At 36.9% G+C, this 14,471-nt stretch overlaps 1 protein-coding gene across 5 annotated transcripts in view; it reads left to right on the top strand.

Annotated features, from left to right (window-relative positions):
- The window catches only part of cntln.L (centlein L homeolog), a 135,528-nt gene that overhangs the window by 110,783 nt on the left and 10,274 nt on the right, over positions 1 to 14,471 (top strand). For all 5 annotated transcript variants that reach the window (XM_018257347.2, XM_018257356.2, XM_018257324.2 and 2 more), the window contains exons 22-26: positions 5,057 to 5,183; positions 6,312 to 6,449; positions 9,648 to 9,833; positions 12,258 to 12,446; positions 13,429 to 13,506. In XM_018257347.2, the coding sequence (XP_018112836.1) occupies positions 5,057 to 5,183; positions 6,312 to 6,449; positions 9,648 to 9,833; positions 12,258 to 12,446; positions 13,429 to 13,506 (718 nt within the window). The remainder of the gene's footprint in view (positions 1 to 5,056; positions 5,184 to 6,311; positions 6,450 to 9,647; positions 9,834 to 12,257; positions 12,447 to 13,428; positions 13,507 to 14,471) is intronic.

Genomic DNA, 14,471 nt, shown 5'->3' on the forward strand with positions numbered 1-14,471 from the left:
TCTTCTTTCAGCATTTATTAAAACTGGATAGACTTAATAAAAGAAGGTATACTAGCACATATTATAAAAGGGACATTTAATTTGGCAGTGCCCCATATATAGTCCACAGCATGCCATTATTTGTAAGGAATCGAATCATACTAATCATGAGTTAATATAATGTCATAAATACTTTAAGAAAAATGTAACACTATTTTGGGCTATACAGACTTGCGGGGTTAATCACCAGCTAGTGCACTAGAGCATGGGTTACACGTGACTCTGATGTGCGGGCCGCGGGACAGGCACACCTCGCACGGTTCGTTGCGGGCAGGTGCGAGTTGAGTTCTTCTCCTGCTCTCCCTGCCCGCCACCGTCAAATGCAAGCTTCCCACTTCTGGGTTCGTCTTTTATAGACGATGCGCCTGCTCGCCCCACCCTTTTGTTACGTCAACAGTGGGGCGGGGCGACGTGGGTCTATAAAAGCAACCCGGAAGCACGGATTCGGGAGGGCTGGTTAGGGTCGGGTGTGTCAGGGAATCCCGGCCTGCATATCACTAGTGGCTCTAACGCTTCAGACTTTGCTAAATGGAAGCTGAAAGCTGTGGTGTAGTTTAACTCCCACAGGCTACTGTACAATAATAGGAAAAGAATGGGTGCCAGGAAGTTCTTGCAGGTAAACAGAATAACATTTTTATTTGTCAGAGACAAATGATCCACAGGGTTGTACTTACAAAGCCACAGAGGCCCAGCAGATAATCATAACATGGCTACAACATGTCCTTCAGAGACAGCACATTTGAACTCCCTGAGGCGATAGCGTCACACCAGGATAGATACAGCCTCAGGATCTCAGCACCGTGACATGGATCCCACAGCTTGGATCAGGGAACTCACTAGCCCTAATTCACTATTAGGCTGTGTCCCTATCTACAGGCCAGTCTTGCCTGAGGGGAGAGCCACCACCTTGCTATCCCTCCTAGTTGGAGCCAAGCTGCTGTTGCTACTTAACCTGCCTATCTTACTCTCCTACAGAGTACTATTACAGGTAGTAACCTATCTCTAGCTGGCCTCATTCACGGGGTCCCTGCTCCCCGACTCATCTCTCTAGAGGTACTGGTCCCTCTAGGGCACATGGCTTTACTGGGCCTTGTTGCACCCAGGCTCCCTGGAACATGCAGCTGGGTCAGCAGCCAGAAGCCAAAGAGGAAGATCATCCCTTCTCTCTCACTATACCAAAGTGTGACAGGGTGTGGTCACAGCGCCTCCTGGCCAATAACTTGGTTATGCAATTTACATCTAGCTACATGGCCATCTGCCCAGCAACTATGGAGATCAGGAAGTGTAGGGAATTGGAGCCATAGGGGCATATTAACCCTATGGGTCCCTACACAAATTTATTAGAAGGATCCTTGCAGCAAATTAACGAGACACAAGATCCTGATGTGCTTACCAATTATCACAGAAAGTAAAATAAATACAAGTAATGGAATATTTGTTGCTGAGTTTCTGGCTGATAAATGAGACAAACAAAAACAATGCACCATTGTTACTGTACTGAACAACACATGTATTGGTTGGCAGAATTTACTTTTATTCAAACATATATGCCTTTTGACTGATAAACTGCATATAGTTACACACAGCTTTGGGAATCACATATGAAATTGCCCAATGGTACATGTGTGACTTGAATCCTCTTCAACTAAATTGTGCTTCATTACGCTTGGAGGAGCGTGCAGGTAACAGTCTACGGAGTTCAGCATGTACGTCTTGTCTGAGTTTCCTTTCACAGTGGGAAATCAAAGAGCAAGGAAGTGCAAACATCAGGATCAAATGAACATTCTACATCAGGATTAATGTAGGAGATTTTGAAAACAACATAATTACACTTCTTATAGCCTTTAAAAGTGAACTTTTCCGAGAATTATCAGTACGGAATAATAATAAACTGCCACCAAAATGTTTATCAGTCCGTTATAGCAACTATAATATTTAGATTTTCAGGCTGTTATCACTATTATCTGGTATTTACATAGTACTGCTACATTTATGTTGCACTTTTAAAGAGAGAGAGAGAGAGATATATATAATGCTCATCATACAGGGATATATATATATGTGGAACATGGATTTAGTAAACATTGCACCTTATGTGTATACTTGTTCTCACTTGGCAAACTAGATGTTCCGATGATTAAGACATGATTAGTTCAGAAGCTATTGCACAAAATTAATCTGTTTTTCATGACTATTTTACATTAGTTTTCAGCTTACACACACTAAAAGCAAGAATTGCAGATAACGAGGGACCCCTGTGATTTATAACTTATACAGGTAAAGGACCTGTTATCCAGAATACTCAATACCTTGAGTTTTCTGAATAAGTAATCTTTCCATAATTTAGTTCTCCATACCTTAAGCCTGCTAAAATGAATTTCAACTTTAAATAAACCAATAGGATTGCTTTGCCACCAATATGGATTCAGTCAAAATAGTAACCATGAAGTACAAGGTACTGTACTTATTACAGAGAACACAGAAGTCCTATATAAAAATTATAATATTTTGCTTTAAATCGACTCTATGGTAGATGTATTTCCATAATTTAGAGAATTTCTAGCTAAAAAAGTTTCTGGATAATGAACCCCATACCTGTATTAACATGTTTTAGCGTTCTTTACTTTGAGCCCTGTTTGTAAAATGCAATATTTTTCCTTTAAATACTGTAGATAAACATTACCGAGTATGAACAGACTTGACCTGTATAATCTTATCAGCTGTCAAGTTCAAGTTTAATGGTATTGCACTCTAGGGCTGCATATAATTTACTGCATGTAATATAGTAAGAACAAACATTACTGTTATTTTACATGTGTGTGCCATAGATTACTCATTAAGGATTTATTTTCTGTTAGTCATCCAGTGAGTATTTGTAGCTCTTTGAAAACTCAATGAAATATTTTTTTCTGTGTGCATGCTACTATAGCTTAGTTGCATGACATATGCATGATAACCCTTTCATATGCTTGCTTAAAATACATATCTTTCCTTCTTAAAGTTAGTAACAATACAAGTATAAGATCCATTATCTGGAAAACCATTATCCAGAAAGCTCCGAATTAGGGGAAGGCCACCTCCCACAGACTTCATTTTAATGAAATAATTAAAAAATGTTAAAATCATTTTCTTTTTCTCTGTAATAATAAAACAGTACCTTGTACTGGATCCGAACTAAGTTATAATTAATCTTTATTGGAAGCAAAACCAGCCTATTGGTTTTATTTAATGTTTAAAGGAGACATTTTACACAACCTTCATTTTCAAATATAGGATTAATCTTTCCTCAAAAATGTAATGATGCCGAAAAACTTCCCCATTATACCCCCTTTGAACTGTAATTTACCCAAGCACTTGAATTATAGAATAATAAGAATAATAAAAAATGGCTGGGAAAAAAAGTTTAGGCTAATATCACACAGGGCCGAGAAAAATCCAAATTTTTTTTTAGATTTTTAGATGTAAACCCTGTACTGTACATGGAGTAAAATTTTAGGTACAGTCCTAGCCAGGACTGTACCTAAAGGAGTAGCCACCAACATGTGTCTCTGTTAACAGCTAAACCCTAAAAATTAACATGGCTAGAAATGCTGTGTTTAAGCTTTATTTGTCCATTAATTGTGTCGCTTGTAAACAATGGGGCCCCCACAACATTATAATCAGTTTTCAGGCCCCATAGTAGTACAGGTATGGTACCTATTATACAGAATCCTCGGGACCTGGGGTTTTTTGGATAACTGATCTTTCCGTAATTTGGATCTTCATACCATAAGTCTACTAGTAAATAATGTAAACATTAAATAAACCCAACAGGCTTAATTATATCTTCGTTTGGATCAAGTAGAAGTTACTGTTTTATTATTACAGAGAAAAAGAAAGTCATTTTAAAAAATTTGGCTTTTATGGAAGAAGGCCTTTCCGTAATTCTGAACTTTCTGTATAATGGGTTTCCATTATACCATAAACATGAGATTTTTTTTAACTATACCTTTGTTAAAAGCTTTGGGTGTAGTCTGTACCATTGGCTTGCAGGTGTATGCATGTTTACTGGTGCATCTAGGTGTGTATTTGTAAATATATAGCAGTATAATGCAAGCATTTATTATTGGCTAGGTGGAGAAAATGTTTTATAGCCTGTGCCCTCATGGTCTTAAAACACTAAACTTATGAACTCTCATTATGGAACAATTGGTTCAAAAAAACAAATAACAAATTGTTTCAATGTGTTATCGCAAATATATAGGTTCAGCACAAACAACGCATTCCAAATCAATGGAATGGTATCCATTACTCATGAAAGTGATTTTGTGCTTCCGGGACATTGATCTGATCACTATTGTATGAATCAAATGAAAAAAATACTTCCGGAATAAAATGTAGATTTTCCATTTGATCGAATCAAACACAGTTTATCTGATGAAGTCATTTGAGTGAGGTTGGTGCTGCATCCGAAATATTTGCTTCTGCAGTAAATTTTTGAAATCGTGATATTGATGTCCTGCACACCTATTAAATGTATTACCAAAAAACAGCACCGATTACTGTTTTACTAGTTCATAAACCAAATATGTTAATTCAGCCATTACGCTGGGAAATATACAGCAGTTGTATATTTTTTCGGCTTATACTTGTGCAGGCCGAGCACTATTTTTTTCCTGATAAAGCCTAATGTTGATTTATTTTATTCTTTTTATCTGCAAGACACAATTTTGCAGTGCTCTTCCGTGGGTGTTATTTTTTGACTGTTGCCCACGAATATATATTGTCTTATTGCACGAGTCTCCTTCATATCTATACACGTGATACTGTATTTTCTTTATTGGAAAAGTAACGGCAAACATGTTCTAGAATTCACCAACTTTAAAAGGGTTGAATAATATGAAGAGCAATGTTTTCCTTGTGTAAAATAACTTGTTTTATTGATAGCAAGGCTGCACAGACACTGCATCTGTTTCATTCTATAAGACGATAAATCTGAATTGCATAGTAGTAACACGGGTCTCTCGTCTCTCTTAAGGGTTGCACGAATGGAAAGGGATGTCAACATGAAAAGGCATTTGATAGAGGATCAGAAAACGCGCCTGAAAACCTACCAGGAAAACGAGAGACCTAGCAAAGATATGTTAGAAAGTCTTGAAAGGAAGGTAATGCACACTGTATATTTATTCCCTTAACCTATTATTCACGAAATCACCTTGCAGTGCAGTAACAAGTATTACATGTGCTGAATAATAATACACCAGAGACCAGCTAAAATCTTCCCATGACGGGCGTTACCTTGATAGAAAACTAAAACATAATACTGATCATAATAATGTTGCTGTAAGCTGAATCGGTAACAAAATTAATCTGTTGGCCCCCATTGATGTTAGTCCTTTTACTGACTGGTATTACATTTCCGTGTAAACTCTTGCAAGTATCTACACTGTACGTTTTTTAGCAAAGTCCACAGCAGTAAATAAGCTTTAAAAATGAAAATGATAAACATGTTCTAGTAAAAAAAGCAAAACCTGTCATTATTATTCTCAAAAGTAAAGATTATCAAAAGCAGTTTAATTCTTACAATATATCCGGTATGTAATATAAGGAGCAGAATTTCCCCAGGTGAAGTAACCAATAGCAAAAAAACAGCTATTTGCTTTTAAACAAGTGACTAGTAAATTAGGGATGCTATTTTAGGATTTGGCCAAATCGTTTGTGAAAGATTCAGCAGAATACCAAACCGAAGCCGAACCCTAATTCGCATATGTAAATTAGGGAAATGAGAGAGAATGAAAACTGCGCAGCTAAAAAAAATTATTTTACTTTCTTGTTAGTGTGATGAAAAGCCATGTGATTTTTTTGGATTCTGTTTGGCCAGGCACTTGGATTCAGCCATATCTGAAAAAGGCCAAATCCCGAACCGAATCCTGGATTCATTGCATCCCTATAGTAAATGCTACATTCCGCTAGCCTTCCTATATCTGAGAGCTTTCTGGATAACAGGAATCAAGATAATAGATCCCATACCTGTATAAAGAAAACACAAACCTGAGGAGTTATTAGAATGTTCCAGGCGTTCCAATCTTATTGCAGTATTTATCTGACTCTTATTTTTAAATCACTTGTTGCAAATCACACAAAGGCAAATGGCTCTGTAAGCCATGTTGTAAGATATGCTATAAAATTCCATCAGCTTTAGATCTGTGTTGTACATGGACTGTCTCTTAATAAGCATTGCATTAGTCATTTGTTTCGATCATGATTAATTCTTCATTGTGGTTATCCTCTAGGTGAAGGCATTGACAGAAGAATGTTCTCACAAGAAGACATCAATTGATTCATTAAAGCAGAGGCTTAGTGTAGCTACAAAAGAAAAGGCACAGTATGAGCAGATGTACCACAAAGTAAGAGAAGACCTGGAAAAAAAGGTAAATAGCATTTGTGCACATGCTGTGTGCTTTGTGCTTTATCAATCTGCTGGATTTATTTGCAGACTTTTTTTTCTCTCTAATATATGACGACCACCGTAACCATGATTTTTGCCTAAAAAGATGCACAAAGATTTCAGTGACATATGTCACACAGGCTGGTTTTGATTTGCAAACTGGTGCCTCTAATTCTTAGTGGATTTAATCTAAAATTCATAACTTGAAAACCAGAAGGAACTCATTCTCAGGTATACAGAACTGCTTATCCCAGGGCAATATTTGATGCAGCAGTGTTTAGGAAACGACTCTGTTGGGGAACACATGCACAGTTTTACTTGGGTTTACTGTGTGATCCAATTGATTATACATCCTGCCTACTGTATCCATGAATTAATTGTCCAACACTTGATATTAAACTGTAGACACACAATTTCATGCTCTTATGCATGCTCATACTAAAGTTTATATTCAAAGTCAATGAAGATATAGCTGTACTGCAAGCACTTTCCAGTTTCTTTCTTTTCTTGTTATTCCACATTCTGCACACTTCCACCCTCTGTAATATGATTAGTAGAAAATGGAGCTTTATGCACACAATTCAGGGCAGGTTGTTAACTCATTAATAAGTGTGTGCTGCTGAATAAATGGGTTACTCACCCACTGAAATGTGCAAGAACATTTCTACTCAAATGAAAGCAAAGAACGTAATTATATTCATACATGAATGTCCAAGGTGGTTGCATGAATATACATAGACTGATATGGCAAGAGTTCGCCCTCACTCATGTAAGTACAAGAAACATGACCCCCTGGGGCTAAAACCAGGCAGTTCCCTGAACTAGAGTAGTATTCATATACTGCAAATTAACCTATTTATGTTTTCCTAAATATACTATCACACCTATTGGGGTTTAAAGGAATACTGTCATGGGAAAAAAAAAGATTTTCAAAATGAATCAGTTAATAGTGCTACTCCAGCAGAATTCTGCACTGAAATCCATTTCTCAAAAGAGCAAACAGATTTTTTTATATTCAATTTTGAAATCTGACATGGGGCTAGACATATTGTCAATTTCCCAGCTGCCCCAAGTCATGTGACTTGTGCTCTGATAAACTTCAATCACTCTTTACTGCTGTACTGCAAGTTGGAGTGATATCAACCCCCTCCCTTTCCCCCCCCAGCAGCCAAACAAAAGAACAATGGGAAGGTAACCAGATAGCAGCTCCCTAACACAAGATAACAGCTGCCTGGTAGATCTAAGAACAACACTCAATAGTAAAAACCCATGTCCCACTGAGACACATTCAGTTACATTGAGAAGGAAAAACAGCAGCCTGCCAGAAAGCATTTCTCTCCTAAAGTGCAGGCACAAGTCACATGAACAGGGGCAGCTGGGAAATTGACAAAATGTCTAGCCCCATGTCAGATTTCAAAATTGAATATAAAAAAAATCTGTTTGCTCTTTTGAGAAATGGATTTCAGTGTAGAATTCTGCAGGAGCAACACTATTAACTGATGTGTTTTGAAAAAGAAAGAGAAAAAGAAAGAGCTGATTGGCCACTCAGTTCCATGTGTCAAAAAATGGCATGTGCAATTATATACAGTATTAGCATTTATTGTATATAATAGATACTAATCACAACGAGTTCATATTAATATATAAATGGCAGCTCCCAATGCCAGCCTAACTGATGTAAACTTCCAATGTCACAATTGTAGATGCATAAAATGTATATAAAAGTAAGTTCCATAATTATAATATGGTGTAGTTTATGTGCAAATCTGCCAACAATATGGCAATCACATTTTTTCAATCTGTGCAGTTGTGTTTAATTGCCTTTACTTAAATGCATGAGCATTCATTGCCAAATACTTTTGGTTTTAGTGTAAGATTTTGCCAAGGCTCTTTGTTCAAACATGCAGGGCCATGCAGCAATTGCAGCAGCAGTTTCCCCACCATGTGATCTTCCGTCTACACAATTAACAGCTATACCTTTCACTAACCAATTGAATAATGCAGCTGCATGCTTATATATCAGGCTGCATATACACTGTGATCCAGTGTTATGTGCCATAAAGATAGGGGGGGCACTGTACCCAGCCTGCTTTCCCAGTAGCATCAATGACCATTTTGCTAGCAGCTTTCACAAAAGTTTTCTTTCCCAGAATACTTAATGGCAGATGTACTAAGGTTCGAATGGTAAATTCAAATGTTCAGTTAAGTCTTTGGGCAAAACTCACAATTTCAAGTTTAAAACCACCAACTTGCATTAAAATTCAAATCTGAGATTTATCATCCACCTACCCTGGAAATAACTCATTCTACTGTTCACCATTTAAAACCTGCCGAGTTCATGTAGAAGTCAATGGCAGAGGTCCGTTGAACCATTTGTAGATGTTAATTACCTACATGCCATTCAAGTTTTTTTCGGAGTAAAACTCAATTTGAATTCCATTTGTATTTGATTCGAATTCCGTTCATATTTGATTCAAATTCCGTTCATATTTGGTTCAAATTGTTGAAACCCAACCTCTCAGAATTTAATTTTTACCATTCAAGTTTTTTCTTAAATAAGCTATCATTTGAGTTTATTAGAGTTAAAAAAAATTCACATAAATAAAAAATTTGACCTTTGATAAATAAACCCCTTAGTCTAGGGCCAGAAAGATCCAAAATCCGTAGCTCCAGCGCGAACACACTCGGCAGATTCCAGTGCAAAATGCAAGTTGGTGAAATTTGCAGCGTCTGAACACTGATCAGTTTTTGCCCCTGGGGGGCCATGTTTCTTGAAGAATGTAATTACTATGATTATTGACTGTGATCAGCTACAAGATAATAACTATAAACAAATTTAAAATGCGACAACTACTATGTTTTTATTTTACAATATTGTGTTATTATGAAAGTTTTCTTTTCCATTTAAAATCAAAATTATCAACCAAATTCAAATTCCTTCCTTTTCTGCTCATGCTTGGAACTTCACCTTGACCAAAATTCAGCAGAGCCTGTGAGATGATATTCAAGTGTTCAAAACACATGCACACCCAGTTTCAGAAAAACTACAAATTTATAAAATAATAATGTATTTTTACTGATACTGTAGCTCTATAAAGGAAAAGGAATGTGCTGAAAAATGGGGACCAATATTTCTTATTTTATTATTCTGCGAGCAGAAAATATTTTTGGTATTTTGCAGAATGTTAAGGTCAGCAACCTTGAGACTAAAGTGACAGAATCGGAGCGTGCCATATCTAAACTGGAAAACACAGCCACTCAGCAACTTCACAATTTAGCGGCACAAAGTGAACAAGCTTTGGAAGTAGTTCAGAATAAACTGCTGCTGGTTAACAGAAGGGCCGAGGAGCTTGCCACATTTGTAAAGGTATTATTCTATATTTATTTATCTCTCATTAAGAGAAGATAAATAGTTATGTTGCTAATAGTTTTGAACTTGATGAACGTGTCTTTTTTTTTTCAACCAAAGTTACTACTATGTTACTAGATTGTTATATTTCTTATGAAACAGTGCAACTTTGAAAGAAAAGCAATTGTGCACAGAGGAGCATTTAGCAACATCTTACACTCCATTTATGAACTTGCTTTTCATGAACTGTGTTGTTAGGATCTTTGCGCCTAAAAAAATCATGCTGTTCATTGTATGTAACATTTATTTATTTGTTGGGTTTATTAAGATCAAGTTTTTGACTATCTAGGTGTCTTAAACATTATTTAATTTTATTGTAGCCGCAGATATAGTTTCAAACAAACCTTGTTCATAAATACACATATGTGGGATGGTGCAGCTGTGAATCTGTTTATTGACGGGTAGTATATACCCCTCAGATGTCTCTTGAGAGCCTATATTGGGTAGCTTTCTGTCCCATGATCCTAGATATCTTGCTGCTTAGTCACTGAATTTTTTTTTTAATTACACTTGATATCTGCTGGATTCCTATGCATTCCGTCGCATTGCAATGCAAGAATTAACTAACTTATGCTGCCATAGGCCTTTTTGGGCCTTTTGTGCATATGTCACAAAGTACTGCAGAAAGACATGAATACACATTTTTAATTGATTTAAAAGTAGTAATAAAGGTAAGAGTTTATAGTTATTTTCGTGCATGCCATTTAGGTGTTTTTTCTTTAGCCCCCACCATGCCAAAGCTTTCCATTGGCCGTTTATGACAATAATGTGGTCCCTAAATGTGTAATAGCAGATAATAGGAAATAGAGAAGAAATTACCCTCGCACACCCTGGCCTTCCCGAACTGTAAGAGTCCCAGGTGCTCAATGAAGGAGGCGTTGGCAACCTCAAATTCAGCATGAAAAGCAGAGAAATCACTGGCACAACTTGGGTTATTTCTAGCAGGGAAAACCCTTGCTCATTTATTGCGGATGCAACGTTGCATCCGCAATAAATGAGCAAGGGTTTTCCCTGCTAGAAATAGCAGATAATTGGCCCACAGCACTTCTATTAATTATTCTGTGATATTCCCCAAAATGCTGCCCCCTATTACATATTTGTCATTCCTAGAAATCTTGCTTGCCTATGTACAGTATAAAAAGATATATTGTTGATAAATGTACTTAATCTATATCACGTTGCAGCTGAGATGTGGGTTAAATGAATCAGAGGCCTGAACAATGACAGTTAATACCTATTAGGCTGTAAACGGAATAATAGGCTCAGTGGATTTTAATAAATGAAGTGTCTGACTGAGCTCTTACATTCTGAGAATGGTTTACAGTTACTGAAGCATGCACCTAATCTACAGTACATATTTTAATGGGTTGGACTCTGGTGCTTTAGTTTAATAATTTTCTGTATTAGGCAGCACAATGAAAAGGATTTTAAAACTAGGATACTTGGAAAGTCAACAGTTAAAATAAGCAACGAAGTATAAAATAAAAACATGTGTTCTCTACTACAAGGCAACAATGCAAAGGCTTTGTTTCACATATCAGTAACCAAAAATAAAAATGCACAGTGATATTATTTGCAGATTTACTAATTTTTATCTGTAAAAAAAACGTAGTTATTTCTTTCATGAAAAAAATGTACTGTAGTTTATTATTAAGGTATGCACTATTAAACAGCACCCTGGTTCATAGTTATTCACTTCCCAAGTCCTTCCTGATACAACTAGATGTTTTCCCGAGTATGAGAAAATGGGGATATGTTCTGCTATGACACATGGTTGTTTTGATCACATGGGTTTTTGTCCAATGACTGCCATGGAACTGTGACAGATGGTTGGTTTCCAGATATATATCTGACAAAGAGATGTTATTCTGGCATTTTATTGCATCAAAATTCCCTTGCTGCCATGACCTTGTGATTTTGCCCTAATGCCTTGTAGTCACTCTGTACTGCTACATATAGAGAACAGGAGCAAATCATTTCTTGTTAGCACTGCTACATACAGCACAGAGTTGCCATTCACAACATTTGAATCAGTATCCAAGATATAAAATGAATACATCCCAAGGATGTACTGTATTTTGTCTTTAATACATTTTATTTTACATCCATCTTCCTACATTATATTTGGAAAGACACAAACCAGAACCCACTTTCAACAAGAAGACAACTTTCTGGGTGCAGATTAGCATTTATATCTAGAAATGACTACAAAAGCTGAGTTTATTTTCTACAGTGGGGATTATTTATAATAATTTGTGGTCATTCCCTTCACTGTAATGGCAGTGACAGGATGGGTGCATGTTAATGGAAGTCTTAATACTTGTAAATACTTCTTACTTTACACTAACTTGGCAAAACATTACTTTTTTTTTTTTCATTTAGAGCCTAGCTAAAGAGCTGCAGTTAAATACAGAAGAAATCAGAAAGGAAATCCGACAAGCAAACTTACTTCAAGAAGCAAACAACGGTCCATCCAAAAAATCTGTTCACAAAGCACAATCTCTGGCAGCCTCTATCCTCAATATATCATGCACTGACCTGCATGAGATATTAGATGTTCAGGATGAAGAGGTACAGTATGCAGATATTCACTTCCAGCACAAAAGTTCTGTGAAGGAAATCAGCGTTTTAGTATTGGGTACTTTGCACTAAACAATATGAATATATACAGAGTCACAGGTGGTAATTTGGAGCATTTAAACTACTACGGTTGACTTTATATTGACTTTATATGTTTACAATATTAACATCTGTCTGGTCCTAAACCTTGCAATATAAAGATCAAATTGTATTTAGAACTGAACAACACTCTTAATACTGAGTACAGCAGAAATAACTAAATGAAATTATTTTTGCAAAAATACAGTATGTATGGGCACCTACTGATGATTGAATGTGCAGTTTCAATGAGCATTCATTTGTACCTTGTAATGATGGGGAGGTCATCCTAAAATCCTTGGGTTTATCTGTAGGTTAGATGTTAGATGTTTTGCAAATGAGGGCAGGGTTGTAGGTCCCAAATAGTGTCAGGTTATGTACAGCTGGCCTGTTTTCACAGCCCCTGCCTGCCTTTAATCTGTGTTTTCTTCCCCTCCATGACCTCATTGGTAGTTACTGGTTGAGGGAGGTAAGAATTTGGACAGCTTCATGTTTAAATAATAAAGAATCAATTCAACTTTATACAAATTAATTTTTTTTAGAATCATAAACGGTTTTATGGCATGAATGAATAAATGGCAAAATAATTATCTTGCAGTCTGTGCAGTTGACATAATGGAAATACTGAATACACTGATGTCCTATCAATTTTGTGTAGGCTGGACAAACCTGGACTATCTCCATGAAGCCATTTTTGTGCTTCTATGGAAGACAGAGGGATATTAATTGTTCCTTGTTGTTGATAAAATACACCTTTGCGATGTGTATATTTAACCGTTTGATGACTTTTGATGCTAGGTGCTTCACATATGATTCATCTATTACATTCTGTGTGTACAAATGCTTTCATCAAAGTCTGTCATTAATTATTGTATTTCCTTCCCCCCCCCATTAGAAAGAAGCAAACATGAAGCGGTTGGTGGAATATGATAAAGAATGGATGAACCACATAATGAAGCTTCTTGAAGGACAGGTAACTAGAATGTTCCTATGTGTATATATTTGTAAAGTCATTACACGTTCCTTTACAGTGAATAAAGGAACAAGGCAAAGAGTTTACAACATCTCATCACTGTCTAATGATCTTTTTTTTATTTCTATTGGCAGTTTACTAGAGGGTTTAAGTCTTGATTCAATCAAGTTTATGTTTTGTACATACAGTAGCAAGCTTTTATTCCTAGAATGCATGCATATTCAACTACTAACTAACTCAGACTATCTTAATAAGCGTATATATACCTCCATGTATCTAGAGCATGCACCTGACCTAAATATGCATACTGTGCACTTGAAAAGAACAATCCCTTTCACTCATATCAGTGTTGTAAACCCAATGCATCTAGCTGTTCAGGGTAACTTTTCCATAAGTGGGTGATCACATTTTAAGCTGCTCTTCTATTTCATATTCCATGTGGCTGCTTATTGCTCCTAAATTATTTCTGATGCAGGGGAGCATATTCCCATGCACTCCCCTCTAGCCTGTAAGAAGCCATTAGAAATGTGACTAATGGATACAAACTGACTACATTATTCGGCTTACAGTATATCAAACAATATGTTTTCCCTACTGGTGGGAAAACACATTGGGGGTTATTTATAAACACTGGGCTAATTTGAACCTTTGCAGTTACCCATGACAACCAATCAGACAATTGCTTTCGGTGTTCAACCTGCAGCTGGCTGAAAAAAAGCTAATCACTGATTGGTTGCTGTGGGTTACTGCCCAGGTGCAAATTTGCCCCAGTTTATAAATGAGCCCCTGTGTATCCTCTCTGATGCCACCCCGTGTAGTAGTATCTCTGTCTCCACTCTGTTCCTCGGTATTGCAAGATGGTAGGGAATACTGTGCTGGGGGTGACTTTGGGGCAGTTGTGCCCAGGGCCGCCATCAGGGGGGGACAGGGGGGAGAGTTGGAGGGGGCCCAAGGGTAAGGGGGGC

Source organism: Xenopus laevis, chromosome 1L, assembly GCF_017654675.1.
Source record: "Xenopus laevis strain J_2021 chromosome 1L, Xenopus_laevis_v10.1, whole genome shotgun sequence".
NCBI lineage: Eukaryota > Metazoa > Chordata > Amphibia > Anura > Pipidae > Xenopus > Xenopus laevis.